The 19,511-nt window shown below is 39.2% G+C and overlaps 1 protein-coding gene across 2 annotated transcripts in view; it reads right to left on the bottom strand.

Annotated features, from left to right (window-relative positions):
* The window catches only part of TGDS (TDP-glucose 4,6-dehydratase), a 28,655-nt gene that overhangs the window by 7,665 nt on the left and 1,479 nt on the right, over positions 1-19,511 (bottom strand). For both annotated transcript variants that reach the window (XM_067536918.1, XM_067536919.1), the window contains exons 2-7: positions 17,554-17,620; positions 15,515-15,583; positions 8,292-8,382; positions 5,772-5,914; positions 3,024-3,122; positions 1,372-1,431 (exon numbers count right to left, since the gene is read on the bottom strand). In XM_067536918.1, the coding sequence (XP_067393019.1) occupies positions 1,372-1,431; positions 3,024-3,122; positions 5,772-5,914; positions 8,292-8,382; positions 15,515-15,583; positions 17,554-17,620 (529 nt within the window). The remainder of the gene's footprint in view (positions 1-1,371; positions 1,432-3,023; positions 3,123-5,771; positions 5,915-8,291; positions 8,383-15,514; positions 15,584-17,553; positions 17,621-19,511) is intronic.

Here is a 19,511-nt window from a genome sequence, read left to right as displayed (position 1 = left end):
ATACTTAACTTTATGCATGTGAGGAGCCTCACAGACTCCAAAGGGGCTACTTAAGTTCATAAAGTTAAACACATGTGAAAGAATTTTCAGGATCAAGGCCAAATGGGGCTAAACACTTGGACAAATATGATCCTACCCTGCAAAGAGAAGTCACACCCAAATACCCCCTTACTGGCAAAAAATTACTCAAACATCTGTAAGCATGAGTTAAAATCTGGTGGCCTGTTACCTACCTGTATCAAATCCACAACTACAAACAATGGTTACTACAGTTGCCAGCTAAACAGCACAAATGTGGCATAAAAATAGAACAATACTAAGGTATTAATTTTTGAGCAAGAGTCCCAGGCTGCCTGCAAATATTTACATTGGCAATCGTGGTATCCAATTCTGACCAAGAATCCATCAAAAACTTATAGCTTCCTACAGAACCTTAAAATGGTTGTTCCAGGTGCTATATTTTCTTAACTATAGAAAGCTATACGTTTTAGTTCATTTTGACTCCTCATTAGTCAATCCATTCAGCATCTAATTATTTTTCTTTAATTATTCTTCCATGAGTTACCTCCAATTTGTCTAAATTTTCCCAAGATAGCCAGAAATAAAGGTAGTTCAGAGAAGCAACACCATCACCAAAATAGCATAAATATGCCTTTGCGAAATACTGCATTTTCATCAAAAGGGGTATTAACTTGCATTGTCATTTATCCATTATCATCCCATGTGTTTTGTATTGCTACTACCCAAACAACTCCCTCCCATTTTGTATCTATTTTGAATTATTCCTCCACAAGATAAACCTAGACAAATACAAGCCATTAAAATTAATTTTATTTCTGACCATATTTCTCACTTTTTTAGGTTTATTTTTCGTCTTTACTGCTGCAACTCTGCTCCCTTTCATATGAGGGATTTCTTTAAAAAAAAGAACCCACCTTACTGTTTACTTCACTTTCATATAATCAATGGAGTTGTTAATCAAAAATGGAATTAACACCAATCCCTATGGCACCCTTTAGCCTCTGAAAATCTAGAAGCACTATAAAATATTCTGACCATGCTCAAGTAGAGTGCCTCAAATTTCTATAAAATGCTTTAATGGAGTCCAGAAATGTACTTCCTGTTTTCCCTTACATCCACCAACATAAGTCATCTAGGGGTTTGGGTTGGTAGGTTATTAATATCAGATTAAAACAGATGGTGCTAATTGAGTCTGACCCACTTTGCCTGTGATACAATTTTTTCCTGTGGAAAACAGCGCAAGTATATTGTGACCAAAAAAAAAAAAAAAAAAAGTAAAATATTTAAACGAGCTTTTTATAATGGATTAGAGAGTTTAGATAGAAGCATACATCTAGCTTGCTTACTTACTTTTTCTGGATACTGATGTGGTCCATAAACATTGCTGCTTCGTGTAATAACAACTGGAAACTTTAAAATATTAAGCATGTGAGTATACAAGAATTGGACAGTATTATCTGTCAATGAATGTGGGCTCAAACTGCCTTAGCACCTTCACTGACCAGTTTATAGTAGCAATTTGCAATTCTGTAATGTCTATCCAAAGATCTGAACACACTTTATAAATATTAATACTAATAAAACCTCAAGACACATTTGCCAGTAGACAAGTACCTCCAGTTCAGAGATGGAGACATGCAGTTGGCAACAGACATTCCTGGCGGCCATTCTCATTTGCATTCCTTTCTAGAGGAGGCTACAAACATGTATACAATAGTCTCTTTTTGTGACATTTCTTATTCAAAAGAAATGATTAATTGTCACTAAGACATCTATTCCTGAGTTTTCCCCCATGTCAAAGGCAACGTACTTATAAACAGCCTTATAACAAAGGCCTAAAGAAAATAAGAAGAAAGAAGCTAGACCGTTTATAATTGAAATGTTTAAACAAACAAGGATCTGCATAGCAATTTAAAGGTTAAATAAAAATAAATAAGGGAAGATGGGAAGTTACTTTCCCCACGGCAGAGGACAATGCAATTTGGTTACCTTAACTTTGCAAACCCCTACTTTGGAATATATGAGTTCTTTTATGTTCAGCCTTAATTTAGGAACCAGGGAATTTAGAGTTATTAGAACTGGTAGAAGACAGACGAAAGTTTAGAAGTTTATAATTATGATTTTAAAAAAGGGACTCAATCTTTGCAAATATCGGTTTATTTTGCAATGCCTTTAATAATAGGATAGGTAATGTCCTTTTGATCCAATTTAAATAGAACTGTGAATCAGATGGCACTATGTCGGAAATAATTTCCCTAATAAGTTTAAGGTTTAGCATGACTCTGATTCCAAACAAGCAATCCTTTATTAGTCCAAATGCCACTTGCTGTTGGTTATGTTCAAAACATGAATATAAGCATATACTTCCTTATATTTTATACCCCAACAAGGATACAATTATAAGAAATAGCCAAAATAGAACAGGTCCATGTCCAGGAGATACCTTCCCATCATGGCATGATTCCAAAGGGGTACGGAAAATCACTGACCAAGAACCCATACAATCTTTTTATATACTAGAACAAATAAGTAATATCATTACTAGTTATTTCACCTTAGCAAAAGTCAGCCAAAGCAGTTAGGGCTGCACTTTTCTCTTTTCAGGGTTTCCTTATCTTATTTTGCTGTATTTTTCCTTAGCTACTGGACAACATTTATTTTTAAACAAACTCACATAACTAATAATTTACTGCTTTTAGCATCCAATCTGTTATGTTTTCTTTATTTCTAATGTTCAGCCCAAATCTTAAATATTTCTAGAATCACTATAAGTTTAACACAATCCCTCTCTCATAATCTCATTCTTTTATCATCACATGCTTTACGCTTATTACTTATGTCAAAATCCAAGTTCAATTTGAAACTATAATTCACTTAGATCTAATGTAGGCTTATATTGCTACACTCAGCGTTTACATCTCGTGGGAGATTTTCCTTTGACACATATGGCAGGGATGCTACTGCAATAAAACTTATAGTTTCTGAAGCTTGCATAAGCTTACCTGGTACCTTTCCCAATAAGACTGAACAAAGCATTCTGCAGCTGCTTTAGATGAAGCATAAGGATTTGTTGGTCGTTTTGGTGAGGATTCATCAAATTCCTGAAAAGAATGATAAATTGCATTATATAACTGCTTTTATCCCACAGAATCCTAGAATGCTTTTTACGTTTCATATTGAAGCTATAAGTAAGAACATTTCTGCTATAACTAAGGTAAAATACAGCAGCTGTTTGACAGTACTGGAAGTGAAGAATACATCATTCAGCTGCAAAGGAGAAATTGAAGGCAGAGTATAAATGCCTATATTAGTAATGGGCCAGGACACCAGAGCTAACATTTTTACATGTTGAGAAAAACCTCACTTTCAGGAAAGAGCCTCAAAGGATAAGGATCTCTATTTTCCATCTTCTGTAAACCAGTATTTTCAAAGAAGTACCTTAACACCATAACCATTATTCATACCTCAACACTGGTGGGACATTAATTCAATACTTATTTAGACCTCAATCCTTCAGAGTTCCACATGGGCAGATCCCACTGACATCAACGAATCAGCTCATACAGAATTCAGTGCAGACAGATGCCTTGGAGCAGTACATCCAATGAATCACCACCACATCATGCAGTACCTAGACTGGGTTCCTCAAATGTCTCCCATCGAAGAACAAACCATATCAAACCCTCCTTAGCTAAAAAGATCACAGCCTCAGGTGGCACAGCTACAAGCCATAAAGATTTACCAGTTGTTTTTTTAAAATCACAGTGATGCCAAGAATATGCTATTTTAGGACAACAGCATAAGTTCACATTGAAGTCAAAATCTCCTTTTCTTATGATAAATATTCTTGATGTACTCGTGTTTAAATAATGAAGAAGGTCACATGAACATACTGGAAGGCAATAAGCAAAAACCCAAACCCTACAAAACAAATGTATCTTCCTGCCATACTGCAGTGGTACTAAGCCAACTCATTAGTATTCACTTCTTTCTAGTCAAAAATTATCAGAACCCTCTTTGCCAGTCAAACAGTACTTTGCGTGGACTCCCCCAGACTGTTACACTAAGCCTAGGGTAGTCAGCAGCCAGCCAACTACCTCACGAGGTCAAAGCAGAAACATTGAAACTGTCACCTCATGGTGATCAGCGTTATCAAGGGTCAACTAATCCTTCACTATCTATGATCTTTTCATCAAAAAACAAAACATCACCTGCTCTTTTATGCATCACATAGATTTGGCTGACATTGCAGGCCCAGTGTTGGTTCACCTCACCCCTAAGCTACTCTTAACACAGGTCTAAGGAGGACAAATTCACAAGCATGGTAACCATTTTATTCCCTTGTGGGATCAGATGCAAGAAAAATTCATGCAAAATAGAATAAATAGAGCTAGTCCACTTAATCTACAAGTGGACAGACAAAACTAAGTGGGGCATTTTATTAATATACAGACCTTCAGACGTCGAAATCTTAGTAAAGCAACTGCCTGAGGTTCTGTCTGACATGGTGATGAAGTTCACACTGCTTTTCTTGGGGAAACTTTAAAATCCATATGATCAATGGCATAAAACTTCCTATCCAATCTCTCCACTTTCTTGAAGGTAATCTCCAAACCCACATGGCCATACCCTGGACTGGATGTGCTCTTTAGAGTAATGTACCTCTACCATCCCAGGGGTGTCTGCCTCAATCTCTGCAACAGGTACCAATAAAGACTTCCTTATCACTAATTCGCTATGATGCATAACCTAACAAAGTGGTAGATCTGAGATGAGAGCCTCCTGGCTAAATGGATACAGATGCAAAATAGGCCTTATTGGAGGGATTCATCTATGAAAAACAGTATTCCTTTTCTTTCTTTTCATTGAAGTGGACTGAAGTTGTACACTCCTCCCTGCTGATTGAAAAAGAAGTTGTGAATGGGTAGTAATAAGTAGGATTTCCCCTCAACACTGAGAAATAGTTCTTGCCATTACTTTTTGCACAAGATGAAGGAACCACTGCACAATTTGTGCACCAAGGCTATGTCTTTCCTTATTTACAGTGTGCCCAAAAGTGTAGGTATTTTAGGGCTTGTCTACATGGCAAGTTACTATGCTGCAATCCAGGGTATGAATCTACAGCGCACTAGATTGCTGCATAGTAATATCTTGTGTGGTCACTGCTACAGCTCAGTGAATGTTCCCAGGTGCAGCCTGACATACTACTACTTGAAAGCATAGTTTGCCAGATCATGCAGAGAAACATCCTGGCTTGCTACGTAGTATCTTACCACGTAGACAAGCCTTTAAATATATAACAAAACAAGTTCCCTGCCACATAAAGCTTACAATCCAAGCAGACAACACACAAAGAATGGTAGAAAGAACAGAATGTTCTTTAAATAAAGATAGGCTCAAAAGTGCCCTGGGCAGAATTTGTAACAGAACATTCTTTCCATGCCACTTAAAAAAATGCATTTGAAGAAATAAAATTGAACTGTCTATGCACTGTTCTAGGCAGTTGGTATTAAATTTTATATACAAATGACAGAAGATGATGAATAAGAGACTGTTACTAAACTGTTTTAGTAACAATTAATACTTGCTTGAAAGTTTTGGCATCTTCAGGAATAGCACATACAGCATATGATAGTCCAATCACAGAACGTATGGGAAGTTATTAAAATCTTATTTTGTTCTGTTTAAACTCTTAAAAATGCGCATAAAACAAGCAAAGGTACAAAAAATAGCTGCTTTTTCAAGCTCACCTCATCAATGCTACCTCCATATACTTCATCTGTGCTGACATAAATGAACTTCTCCACACTGGCTTCATATGCAGCAGTGACCAGAACATGAGTGCCATAAACATTCACAGAGGTGAATTCCAGGGTACGCCAAAATGAAAGATCTAAATTTTAGGATAAATGCAAAGAATGACAAAAAAGTTTTCAACTCAGGCACTGAAGACCTTAAAAAGATGACTTGACATGAAAATATATTAACCAGGAACCATATCATGAAGCACTGACTAGATGAGAGTTTTCGGTGATATTTTAACTTGAGTTACTTGACTGCCAATTAACATTATTATAAAGGCAAATATAGACACACCCCATATTTGCTTCAAGACAAACGTTTCTATCTGATAATGAACCATGACCAGTTCCAATGTGAACTACAACCAGGAATAATATGTTTGTGAAGTACCTATGTTTGCCTTTACAGTAGTGTTAGTTAACTAAGTTAAATGGCAGTCAATTCACTTGCGTTACCACACAACCAAACCCCTGTATGCTACAAAAGGCATAAGTCAAGTGTGGTTTAAGCATAGGTTGCAGTACAATATCCAATCATTTTATTATTATTTCTAAAACATTCATTTTAACAATTCTCATTAGACAAGACACTAAAACTAACTGAAAGGAGTAATGTTACTTCCCAACATTGCAATGTAAGTAACTATTTGCTGGAGAGTTCTTCAGGGAAATTTGTTATTGATGCTGGGGGTTTTTTTAGGTGTGTGTACACAGTGCATTAAAACATTAAGAAAAATTAAATATTTAAGGAAGAAAATGCTCAATCTTAATTTTATCCTCTTTTCAATTTGCCTTATATGATATCCATATTTGGTAGTCTGGTAAATACAAGTTGGAAATATCTTAACAGCGTATGTGTGCACACGTGCGTGTGTACACACACACACACACACACACACACACACACACACACACACACACACGATCTACAGTATTAAAGACCTGACATTATAACAATGTTGGAATTTTTTTAGAATTGCAATGCTCCATCGTTTCCACTTTGAAACAATAATGTATAATAGATAAATGGTCCCATTTGGGGTGCAAGGTCCCAGAATGGTGGTTCCCTACAGTAGAGGGGGAAATGAGGAAGGAATATTCTTCAAGTTGCTTCCCCAAGAAAGAAGCTATTAAAAGGCAGGATTTCATGTAGGAGCCCTGAACCACCACTTTTCATATCTGACCTGACAGCAAAAAGGGCATCACCCAGCCCAAAGTCCCACGGATGAGTCTACACTATCTGCTGTTCGCAGGCAGTGAAATACAATCCAAATGTCTTGGATTGCAGAAAAAGGTCAGAATCTAGAAAGTCAGGCTTTCCTAGTACAAGTAGTATAGATGTTCAAGGTATTATGCACGAGGTGGGGGGGAGGGAGAAAAGAGGGGTTTGAAGCAATCTTTTAAGGCCCAGTCTTACAAACTGACGGTGTTAAAAACAAAATTTTAAGGAAAATTTCTGTCTAATGAAATTTCTGTCTAACAAAGCTTCCATTCTAGTCAGGATGGTCATGTAATGCTCAAGCTTAAACCTATCTCTGGACCAGAATTAAGTGTGACCCACCGAGTATTTATTTTTGGGGAGAGGGGTAGCAGGGGGGAAGGTAAAAGAAAAAAGAATAAAGAAATATTTTTTCTAACTGGTAGCTTTTAAGAAAACAGAAGCTGTCTGAAACTACACACCAATTTGGAATGCTAGTAGTAGTACCAATGGAGATGAATTATAGGGCAGAGTGCAGATAATGGTGGTCAAAAGGCATATGAATAATGGAATTTATCATATTGATACCTTCTGTTGACACTTCCATTGAATAATGTTAGTTTATATTTAGGCACTTAAGGGTAGGATTATTTTAATCTCTGGAGTCCTGATGCCATTGTTTTGTACCATGGCTTGGCCTGAAGCATGAAGCAATTACAACTATCGTCTAGAAAAATATATTAAAAACTAAAGCTCATTTTTTAGCACATGGGGCTTCAACTCTTACAGAACTTTCCTAGATGTTACATGGCTCATTGATTTCAATGGCAACTGCACATATACCTCAGAGCACAATTTGAACCTAAGAAGAAAAAAAGTGTAATGGCATGCCACTCATTAAAGTTCAAAGGGATGCAAAATGGATGATTGTCACCAGATATTAGTAAGCAATATTTTGCACTCCTTTAGCTTAAGGGTAAAACTTGTTTTTAAAAGTGCTCCCTAGCTGAGACTTTGCAACATCTATAGTTTCTGCCTGGAGCTTTTTTTGTTCTTATTGCCAAGTTGTAAATAGGTTTATAATGGAAATACTGACAGACCCTGAGTCTTAACAGTGCTACTTGTTGTCAGCTATAATAAATATACAATTATGGTCCTTCGGTTTAACATGAAAGGGAAAGGAATGAAAACAGCAACAACATGAATAGGTTACTTGTTTAAAAAAAACATCTAGTAGATTTATTACAATATTAACGTATAACAGTGCTCACCTACATGGGTTTGTGCTGCAAAATGTAGTACTATATCAATCTTCTCAGTTTCAAAAAGTAGTTTTATGAACTGGGGTTCACAGATGTCACCCTAAAGAGAAAAACAATTAGACTATAAACAAAGCTAGCAATGCAAGTCAGCTTTTGATAGTGGAGTCATGATTCTTAACTGTACCAAGTTTTATCTATAGTGTAAAAACAGCATATAATCGGTTTTGTTCATTTTATCTATGACTGCACGCAGGAAGACTGCAGTCCTGTTGATTACCACTATATTATCATGTCAGTCCATATTTATTGAATAGCTTATTTAAAAAAATATAGTACATGAGAATCAGAAATATTACTTTATCGTAAGAGGACCAGTTAATTTAACCTACACTTAACTGAATAAAATTCATATTAAAAAGTCGTGTGTGTGTGTAAGTAACCAACAGCCTCCTTCTCAGAACCTGTCGGCGATGATAAGGAAGGAAAGTCTTAAATTCTAAAACAAGTTCAATTGTTGACCTAGCTGCGGTCAATATTAAAATAGTTTTTAAATTACACAAAATAAATATGAAATTGAATTAGCAATGGTAAGAGCCACTAAGTTTATTAGAGAGCACTACAAAAATTATATCTTTGCAATTATCTAATTAGTTTACTTCAGCATTTACACTACTAAGTTAATATGTACAGCCCTGAAAATCCAGATATCCACGGACAATTTTTTGTGGATCATAGATCGGATGCAGATTTCAAAGATAACAAGGCAGTCTACAGCTCCCCATAGCCTTTGAGGATACTTTCCGGCCTTCTGGGGCTGGAGGCTGGCCGCCAATCAGCTGTTTGGCAAAGGGACCCTCAGGGTTGATAACCACATGGCGCTACCCCAGCCAGCAACTTTGGGGAAAGACATTCCCCTGGGGCATGCCCCAATCCCCCTGAAGCCCAGACTCACTACATCCCTGCAGGAGGGGCCAGGATCCCCCAGCCAGCAGAGGATGACTTCACAATGGGGGCACCCTGAGGGAACAGAGAGCAAGTGCTGGGACCCAGAGCTGGCTTCCCCTTAGAGGGGGCAGCAACAAACAAAAGCCTGGCTCTGGGACCACTGGAGGCTGAGAAGAAAGCCTTCCCTTAGCCCAGCTCCAGAGGCTCCCAGTGGAAAGCCAACCACTTGCTCCCCTCATCCCCCTCCTTCACTTTTCTCCTAACTCCCCCCCCAGCAGCCCACATCCCCTTCCTCCCCATCCTGCAGGCAGCCCAGACCGCTTTCACCTGTTCCCATTCCTCCTCCCCACCAGCCCAATCAGCTGTCCGACAAGGACCCTGGGCTGGCTGCCGATCAGCTGTTGCCCAGCTTGAGAGGTGGCAGAAGTGGGGGTGAGGGGGTGCCAAACACTTGATTGTCGACCCAGGGGTGCGGGTGCGATGCAGATAGATATAATGCATGGAGTGTGGTTTGCGGGTCAGACAGACGTGGATGATCTCGAATGCGGTGCCACATTTTTGTATCCACGCAGGGCTCTGTTAATATGCATTTTCATGATTTGGAATGTGAACTATCACAGAAATAGCAAGTGAAAAAACTCTTCTCTAAGATCATCTTCATGAAGCCAGAATTTGTGTGCTAAGCCACATGGTCAGAAGTTCTGTTATTTGAAAGCAGAAGAAAACCAGGTAAAAGAAAATTAAGACTGTCCGTATGAAAAAAATTTAAGTGTTCAAAAGAGCAAGCAAAAATATCTAAAAACAAAGAAAGGAATGACATACCCAATTTTTTTTTTAAGTTATTCAAAAACTGCTCTTTTTGTAGATTTTTCTCTGTAATTAAATTTTGGCCAACAAACTAGAGCTCTCTCTAAAAACGAGGAAATAGAAGTGTACTTCATGCTTTAAGCAAGGCTCTCCAGTGTATTCAGAATCATATTTACTTTTTAAATCTCAGGATTATTTATGTATATTATCCATTAAAAATGGAGCTAAAATTACTACCACTAGATATTTAACAAACATCTCCAATACTAGAATTTGAGCTAACAACAAGTTTTAGCTACATTATACATAAACCGTAAAGATATCACGAGTCATACGTGCATGAACAGCAACATCTAGTGGTTTTATAAAATGGAAGATGAACTGAAGATCATACTAGGATCTAGTTCTAGTTTATAGTTTTCAGAATCAAGGCAACCAACTGGCTTGTTCCAGTAATGTAACTATTTTGTATAGCTACACAGGCTAAGGTGCTGGTTTACCTTTGCTCATAATGTCCCCCCCACACACAAAGATTACATTGACGTTTTCCTATTTCTCCACCCCAAAGCTAAAACACACTAGTAAATGCTCTTTAAACAGCATCACTCAGCCTTCGCTACTGAAGGTTCCCAGATTTTGACAACTCTACTGTAGGTTGCTAAGTTCCCATTTTTATGGAAATTAGAGTTTGCAAAAAGTAGGTAAAGGATTTAAAATAATGTGTTCCTCACGGTACCTCTAGAGAAATACATCTTTCAGAGGAGCTACCAAAACTCTGGTAATTTTCAGTGGGGAATGCTGAATAATGCTAATACTCTTAAAATCATACACAAATATTAGAACCTTCGGGCTTTTGGTTCTGGCCCTTGTAATGTCTCACATGTAGTACTTGGTATAGCTACGTACTTCATTGTGAATTATTGCTCTCATAACCTTAAAATATATCACCAGCCTAGTTATCTTTTCCATTAACATTTTGCATTTATAAGTTTCTCAGTTTGCATTTTGCATTTATAAGTTTCTCAGTTTCAGAAGCACTTTACAAACATGCACTAATTAAGCCACATACCACTGTGAGATGTGTAATTAAGTATTATCCCTATTTTACAAATGAGGAAGGTAAGGCACATAGGGTTAAAGTAACTTGCAGAATAATCCCTATGATCCACCAGGGAAAAGAAGCTCTTTACCATACAAGTATATTGTTTTTAAAAGAAGAGGGGACAACAATCTAATCCAATTTAGGGTATGCTACTGTTTCTCAAAATACTGTTAGGGCTTTTCTATATAGAAAAGAGATTAGGTACAAACTGCCTTATGTCCACACACATTCTTTTTTAAAAACATATCTGGCATCTTGTCCCACTTTAAATAATCCTCTTCGGAAGATACACGGCTATTTTGGAGTGAGTTATACTGGAATATGGTTTGTGTAGACTCGTCCCTATTTTAAATTAACTATACCACTTCTGGAAGTCCTTCCACTGCCATTCCACATTGCACTGCTTCGCATCTGGGTCAGCCTGTTTAACTGCGTGCCCTCTACTGCTCCGGGATCACCTTGACTAGATGCTACCATCCTGTTTAAATACTGGCATGTACCCATTTGCCCCTTTGTGATTCCAGCTCATGACAAGTTCATATTCATGAAGTCAAGTACCTATTATATCAGCAGTCATGCCTCATTCACTTCCTTGACCTTGGTTCCCTGACCAGTTAGGGTATTTTACAAAGGAAACCTGTCTTGCTGTTCATCCAAGCACCCTTCATAAACCAGGGAAGCAGAGGGAAAGCTCTCAGAATGACAGGAGGAATCACACCAGCATTCATGTCCATAATGGTCTTGGGAGCAAGTGTTCCATTCTTCCTTGCATAAAACAATGCTGAGTTTCTAAAGTTCCTACCAGCACAGACCTTCCCATATTAACACTGGTGGTCCTTTCATGGTGATCAATCAGGTTTTGCAGCACCCTGGTGAAATACACTTTTATCACAACAAACTCTGAGGTCTGGTGTTGGGGACAAAGACTGGGCACCTGGGTCTCATCAATGGCCCCAAAACAATTCGCAAATTCACCATCATTAACCTTCTGTGTGTTTCCAAGTTCTATGATCAGCCAACAGCACCTGCTCAACAGCAGCATACCCTCCATAACAGGCCAATCAGCTGATCTACCAACACCAAACTGGTTACCCTGAAAAAAAAAAAAAACATACCAAAGAAACTCCCCTATTTAGACAAGCCCTTAGTCACAGAAATTCAGGATTCATGCTGCTCACAAACAGGGAAGATTTGGTAGGGGAAGTAGAAGTGGGTGGCAACCTAGGCAGCAGTGACCATGAGATGGTCGAGTTCAGGATCCTGACGAAAGGAAGAAAGGAGAACAGCAGGATACGGACCATGGACTTCAGAAACGCAGACTGACTCCCTCAGGGAACTGATGGGCAGGATTCCCTGGGAGACTAATATGAGGGGGAAAGGAACCCAAGAGAGCTGGCTGTATTTTAAAGAGACCTTATTGAGGGCACAAGAGCAAACCATCCCAATTTGCAGAAAGAATAGCAAATATGGTAGGCGTCCAGCTTGGCTTAACAAAGATGTCCTTGGTGAACTTAAACGCAAAAAAGAAGCTTACAAGAAGTGGAAGCTTGGTCAGATGACTAGGGAGGATTATATAAACACTGCTCGAACGTGCAGGAATGAAATCAGGAAGGCCAAAGCACAACTGGAGTTGCAGCTAGCAAGGGACGTGAAGGGGAACAAGAAGGGTTTCTACAGGCATGTTGCCAACAAGAGGAAGATTCGGGAAAGTGTGGGCCCCTTAGAGAATGAGGGAGGCGACCTAGTGACAGAGGATGTGGAGAAAGCTGAGGTACTCAATGCCTTTTTTGCCTCTGTCTTCACAGACAAGATCAGCTCCCAGACTGCTGTACTGGGGTGGCACAGAATGGGAAGGAGGCGAACATCCCACAGTGCAGAAGGAATGGGTTCAAGACTATTTAGAAGGATTGGACATTCACAAGTCCATGGGGCCGGATGCAATGCACCCGAGGGTGCTGAGGGAGTTGGCTGAGGTGATTTCAGAGCCATTGGCTATTATCTTTGAAAGCTCGTGGCAACAGGGGGAGGTCCCTGAGGACTGGAAAAAAGCAAATATAGTGCCCATCTTCAAAAAAGGGAGGAAAGAGGATCCAGGGAACTACACACCGGTCAGTCTCACCTCAATCCCTGGAAAAATCATGGAGCAGGTCCTTAAGGAATCCATTTTAAGGCACTTGGAAGAGAGGAAGGTGATCAGGAACAGTCAACACAGATTCACCAAGGGAAAGTCATGCCTGACCAACCTGATTGCTTTCTATGATGAGGTGACTGGCTCTGTGGATGTAGGGAAGGCGGTGGATGTGATATACCTTGACTTTAGCAAAGCTTTTGATACTGTCTCTCACAGTATTCTTATCAGCAAGTTAAAGAAGTATGGGTTGGATGAATGGACTATAAAATGGATAGAGAACTGGCTAGAGCATAGGGCTCAACGAGTATTGATCAATGGCTCCATGTCTAGCTGGCAACCGGTCACAAGCGGAGTTCCCCAGGGGTCGGTTTTGTTCAACATCTTTATTAATGATCTGGAGGATGGGGTAGATTGCACCCTCAGCAAGTTTGCGGACGACACTAAGCTGGGGGGAGTGGTAGATACCCTGGAAGATAGGGATAGGATACAGAGTGACCTAAACAAACTGGAGGATTGGGCCAAAAGAAATCTAATGAGGTTCAACAAAGAAAAGTGCAGAGTCCTCCACTTAGGAAGGAAGAATCCCATGCACAGCTATAGACTGGGGACCGACGAGCTGGGCAGCAGCTCTGCAGAAAAGGACCTGGGGGTAACAGTGGATAAAAAGCTGGATGTGAGTCAGCAGTGTGCCCTGGTTGTCAAGAAGGCTAATGGAATATTGGGCTGCATTAGGAGGGGCATTGCCAGCAGGTCACGGGAAGTGATTATTCCCCTCTATTCGGCGTTGGTGAGGCCGCATTTAGAATATTGTGTCCAGTTTTGGGCCCCCCACTACAAAAAGGAGGTGGACAAGTTAGAGAGAGTGCAGCGGAGGGCAACAAAAATGATTAGGGGGCTGGAGCACAGGACTTATGAGGAGAGGCTGAGGGAACTGGGCTTGTTTAATCTGCAAAAGAGAAGAGTGAGGGGGGATTTGATAGCGGCCTTTAACTACCTGAAAGGGGGTTCCACAGAGGATGGGGCTAGGCTGTTCTCGGTGGTGGCAGATGACAGAACAAGGAGCAACGGTCTCAAGTTGCAGGGCAGGAGGTCTAGGTTGGACATTAGGAAAAAGTTTTTTACTAGGAGGGTGGCGAAGCACTGGAATGGGTTTCCTAGGGAGGTGGTAGAATCTCCATCCTTAGAGGTTTTTAAGCTGAGGCTTGACAAAGCCCTGGTTGGGATGATATAGTTGAGGTTAGTCCTGCTTTGAGCAGGGGGTTGGACTAGATGACCTCCTGAGGTTCCTTCCAACTCTAATATTCTATGATTCTATGTCTGTGTTCTCATCTTAAATTTCTGCTCCAATACTCATAACTACTGCACATACAAGGTCATCCTTCTGTCTATGCTCAACTCATTCCCATGATTCCATATCATGCCACCCTATAAGTGGCATTGTGTCAGTCTGACTAGGGCAAAGGTATCAAAGTGAGTTTAAACTGGTAACCTTCATAAAGCTATATATACCACTTCTTCAGCAATGCCATATGCCTCCTTAGCTCTCACTCCATTGAACTCATAGTATTTCACTTGTTTACAATTATGTTACTAAACTGATTATTTGAGCAGTGGGAAAGAGGAAGCCACAAGATTTACAGATATTTAAGACTTCTAAACAGACAGGCTATATTTAAGCACACATCTGTGAAATGTTCCCAGCACATTTGAGATTTTAAGTCACGGAACAGATAACATTACTAGCTGATCAACCTGAGCACAGGAATTTACATAACAGAACATATGAGCAGCCCATATAATTCAGTATCCTGCTCTGGCAGTGGTCTGTATTTGATACTCCAAAGTACAGTTATTCATAAAGTTAGCCCAGAAGTTACAAAAGTAAAACAAAGATCACTCATCATCATGCAGAGGCTTGATTAAATTCCAACCTTTATTCTATAATTACGTATTTCCATTTTTGAGGGGTTGCCCTATGTGGTGGTGGCACGTACTTTTAGATTCTAGCACTGTATCAGAAGTATGCAGTAATATGCTATGTGGATACCAATATACATATGGTCAAAAGTGGAAGTCTATCGTTTTGCTGCAGTGTAATCAAAAGTAGAAGCCAGCATTCTATGAAAAGAAAAAGACAGATTCCCAAATCAGGTCTCAGTTCTGCAGAAGCCAAGATATGACAGCCTGTTTAATCTCAGAGACTTGCAACCATAACTTGTTTATCTGCTACTAAAAAATCTGCCGTACCTGGATAAACTTGTAGTTTTGCTTTTCAGAAATGGTTTCAAGATTCTTCAAACTTGCACAATAGTCCAGCTTAAGAAAAAAAAAAAACAGATTAACACCACAAAGATGAGTTTTCTTGTAAGATTCTATACTAGATCCTGCTTATTTATTGAGCAGTCTCTAATTAACAGCCTTGAGGAGAAGTACATATTGTTTCTTCAAGAAAGTGCTATGGCTACTGTTTAAAATAGATTTGCTGAGAGATAAAATTTTTCTATTTAAAAGGTATATTGTGTATCATTATCTGGTGAATGCAAAAATCTTTAGCAATAATCAGCTTCGAACCCAGTCCCCCAGAATTGATCCATCTGCTCACTCTTATCTTATCAACAACAGTTCTCTGTGATCATTTGGTAGCCAAAACAGAGGATTATGAGATGGGCAAATAAAAATGAGAAACAGTTGAAGTCCTTCAAAACAGAGACATTTTCATATGAATGCCCTCTAATAGAGAGGGAGGAATGTACGGAAGTTGTCAACTGAGTTGTCTCTAAATGGGATTTTTCCCCCCCCACAATCTTTCAGATATCATCTGCTTCAAAGAACTGCTGAAAATTAGATTAATTCACTGAAGATTTCAAAAGACTGCCATTATTCTATAGATAGATCCATCATTAACAAGTGACAGGTTGTATAGGCAACTTTGTGCACAAATTCTCAGAGGTATCTAAATAAGTTTAGAGTGCATATTATATTGCATAATATCACAACTCCAAGGCTAATTAGTGACCTCACATACTTTTAGGCAAAGGAGCACAGAAAATATTGTGACCAGTCAAAACACTTAACTCTTTGCACTTCATACAAGAACTAATTGGATACACACTAGGATATGAAAAGGTTTGAATATTTTAAAATGCTATTTTGTCTAGTATGTATTAACAAACTGCCCTTAAAGCTTCTGGATGGACTGATGGATCTCTATACCCTCAGGATGCAGCATTGGTGGCATCAGCGAGACGCCCTGCACAGCACCTTAATGTTTAGGGCAGGTCTACACTACCTCTTAAGTTGATGTAATTCACTTTGCTCAGGAGTGTGAAAAAGACACCCCCTGAGCAACCTAAGCGCTGTCCACACCAACGTTGTCAGTGCTCTCCTGACAACATAGCTTCAGCCTCTAATGGAGGTGGAGTAATTATGCTGACTGAAAAGCACTCTCCCATTGGCATGCAGCATCTTCACCAGACATGCTACAGCTGCATCAGTGCAATGGCAGGACTAAAATGCTTCTGTTTCATGCTTCAATTGAAAACAGGCTCAAAGTTTAGACACAATCTCTTTGTGGGCCCTTTAATTTTCTATAATTTTGGAGTAAAATATTAAATTTTGGCAGAAGCAGCATTTTAGTGAGCCTCTTTTTAAAATTCCCCAACTATTTTCCCCCCCCGAGAGATAACATTATAGGTCCCTGATTCTAAAAATAGACATATGATTAAGCATTTGCTTCAGTGGGATACTTACATGAGTAAATTAAGCTTCTGTACATATTTTCAGGATTGGTTCAGACTATCAGAACACATGCCATTGTGATTGTTTATATTATGGAAGTGCAAAGAGTTTACTGTAGAGCTGAAGAGTCTGAATTTTTAGGTGCTCTTCCCTGGAGGTTTTCAGGGATTGAGTTGGTGGGATCTGCAGTTGAGCAACTCTAACCAAATATGCTGTCTGAAGTAACAATTTCAAATCCACCGTAGAAAGCATAACATGGCTGAGAAGCTGATTTGAAACTCATTGAAACTCCAAATAAAAATACTTTGTTTGCTTAGAGTTAAGGCATGTGAAATAAAAAACATGTTAGCAGAATTGAGCTGGGCTTTGAGAATTGGGCTTTGGATCAGGCCCTAAATTAGCACATAAAACATCCCAACTCTGAATTTTAAGAAATTCAATGTCTAATGTAAAATTTTCCACATCAAGCCAACTTTCAACATATTGTAGGTTAATTTATTCTTTTTTCCACATTTCTTTAGAGAGAAAAAAAACCCCAAAAAACTTACCTTATCTAGATTTATAATCAGATAGTTTGGATAGTTTTCTACAAGCGACACAACCACATGTGATGCACTGCAGGTTTAAAACAAAAGAATAATCCTGTTTTAAATTACAATAACTTTAGGATATCAGATGCTTACAAACAAAACACTAATTGACACAAAAATTAATTGTTTTTAAAAATTTTGCTAGTGTTGCTTTGTAATGCTTTTTCATCAGCATGTAATGTTAGTAAATTAGAAGCTAGAGAAATAATTTTATTCTATAATTAAAGTTTTGATGCTTTAACTCATCCCCCACAAAATCAATTAGATTCTCATTTGTTCAAATTTAATAATTTTCTAATAAACTGTATAACCTAGATAGCAGCATATTTTTGGCCAGAATCCTGCAAACTTACATATGGCCGTGACATTTATAGGTGTGTGGTTTCACTGCACAGAGTTAAACACATGATTGTTTGCAAGCACGTGTGTTACCTTAAAGAGCTGATCTGCCACATCAATAGTGTCTCAATAGCCTGTGCTTTAACACACTATGAACCCACAGATTTGTTTTCACTTATCATGGTTCCATTTATATATTACATTAGTTGCTACACCTATGCACATTTCAGAATTTATTTTTGTACATTCCTCGATCTTAAATTTGCCAATTTGCAGAGCCCCTTGCAGCTGGTTAGCAAACCTAGCAGTTTCTGACACTTCTGGGCAGAAGGGAGAATGGGAGGGTCACACAGAACCTGATATGGGTAGGAAGGATAAGAGGGAATGGGCACATTGCACACACCAGGGGCACCTTGCTTACTTTCATTTCCCCCTCCCCACCCCAAGCTCCCTGTGGGCCACCCTCACATTCCCCTCTATTTCAGGGACTCTTGCCAATTCTTCTCACTCCACCCCTAATCAAGGGGCTGTATGCCCCCCCATACTCCCTCCCATACTATTGTCCTCTATTCTCCCTCCAAGCCAGGAGGCCCTGTGCATTCCTTGTTGCCCTCTCTGCCCATACTATACTCCATTTTCCCTGTAATCTCCTTTACTGGATTCCCTGAGCCAGTGAGTCCATGTGCTCCCACCTTCCCCCCATGCAAGGGTCTTCCATTCTCTCAGCCATGCCCTCCCTTTCCCATGCCACCCCACCATTCTGATATCTTTTGTTTCTGTCTTGGAGATAAGTCATTCAGGTTGTCAACACTTTTAAACTATTAGGAGGAAGAGCAGAGCTGAGATGGGGGGGTGGGGAATGTATGCTGGAAGGCATTCACAGCTTTTATTAACCAGTTCTTTGATCTACTTCAGTTGCTAGATTTGCTATCTAAATGCAAGGAGCACTTATGTGGCTTCCTTTTCTCTCCCTTCCAGTTTTCTGTTTTTCACCAAAAGCAAAGGATTCTGCCCATTGACACCTGAAACATTCCTTGAAATTCTGGAATCAAAAAACTGTAAGTGGGCTCAAAACAGAATTAGATAAATTCATAGAGGATAGGTCCATCAATGGCTATTAGTCAAGCTGGTCAGGGATGCAACCCCATACTCTAGACATCCCTCTGACTGCCGGAAACAGAGTAGACAATGGGATGGATCACTCAGTAATTCCTGTTCAGTTTATTCCCTCTGAAGCACCTGGTATTGGCCACTAACAGAAGACAGGATAGTGGACTAGATGGAATATTGGTTTGATCCAGTATGGCCGGACTTATACAGACCAAAAGAGAGAAATGCCCTGGAGTGTAAACCTCACTTTGCTTGGCCAATCAATCTAGCTAACAGAAGCAAAACACTAAGTATACACATTCTTAAATTGATAAAAACCTGTTTTCACACTCATTTAGATGAAGTCAGTGAGGAAGATATTTAAGCTCAATCAGTATAAACTAGACTTGTGCCCTACTTTAACCAATCAATTTTATAACCAATTTAAGTTATCCTGGTGCAAATTCTGTATTGAAGATAAAGCTTTT

The sequence above is a fragment of the Emydura macquarii genome, unplaced genomic scaffold (genome assembly GCF_026122565.2).
Source record: "Emydura macquarii macquarii isolate MOO-44397 ecotype Brisbane River unplaced genomic scaffold, CSIRO-AGI_Emac_v2 contig_3671, whole genome shotgun sequence".
Taxonomy (NCBI): domain Eukaryota; kingdom Metazoa; phylum Chordata; order Testudines; family Chelidae; genus Emydura; species Emydura macquarii.
Note: the sequence above shows the minus strand (reverse complement) of the source record. Positions and strands in the feature narration are given on the sequence as shown.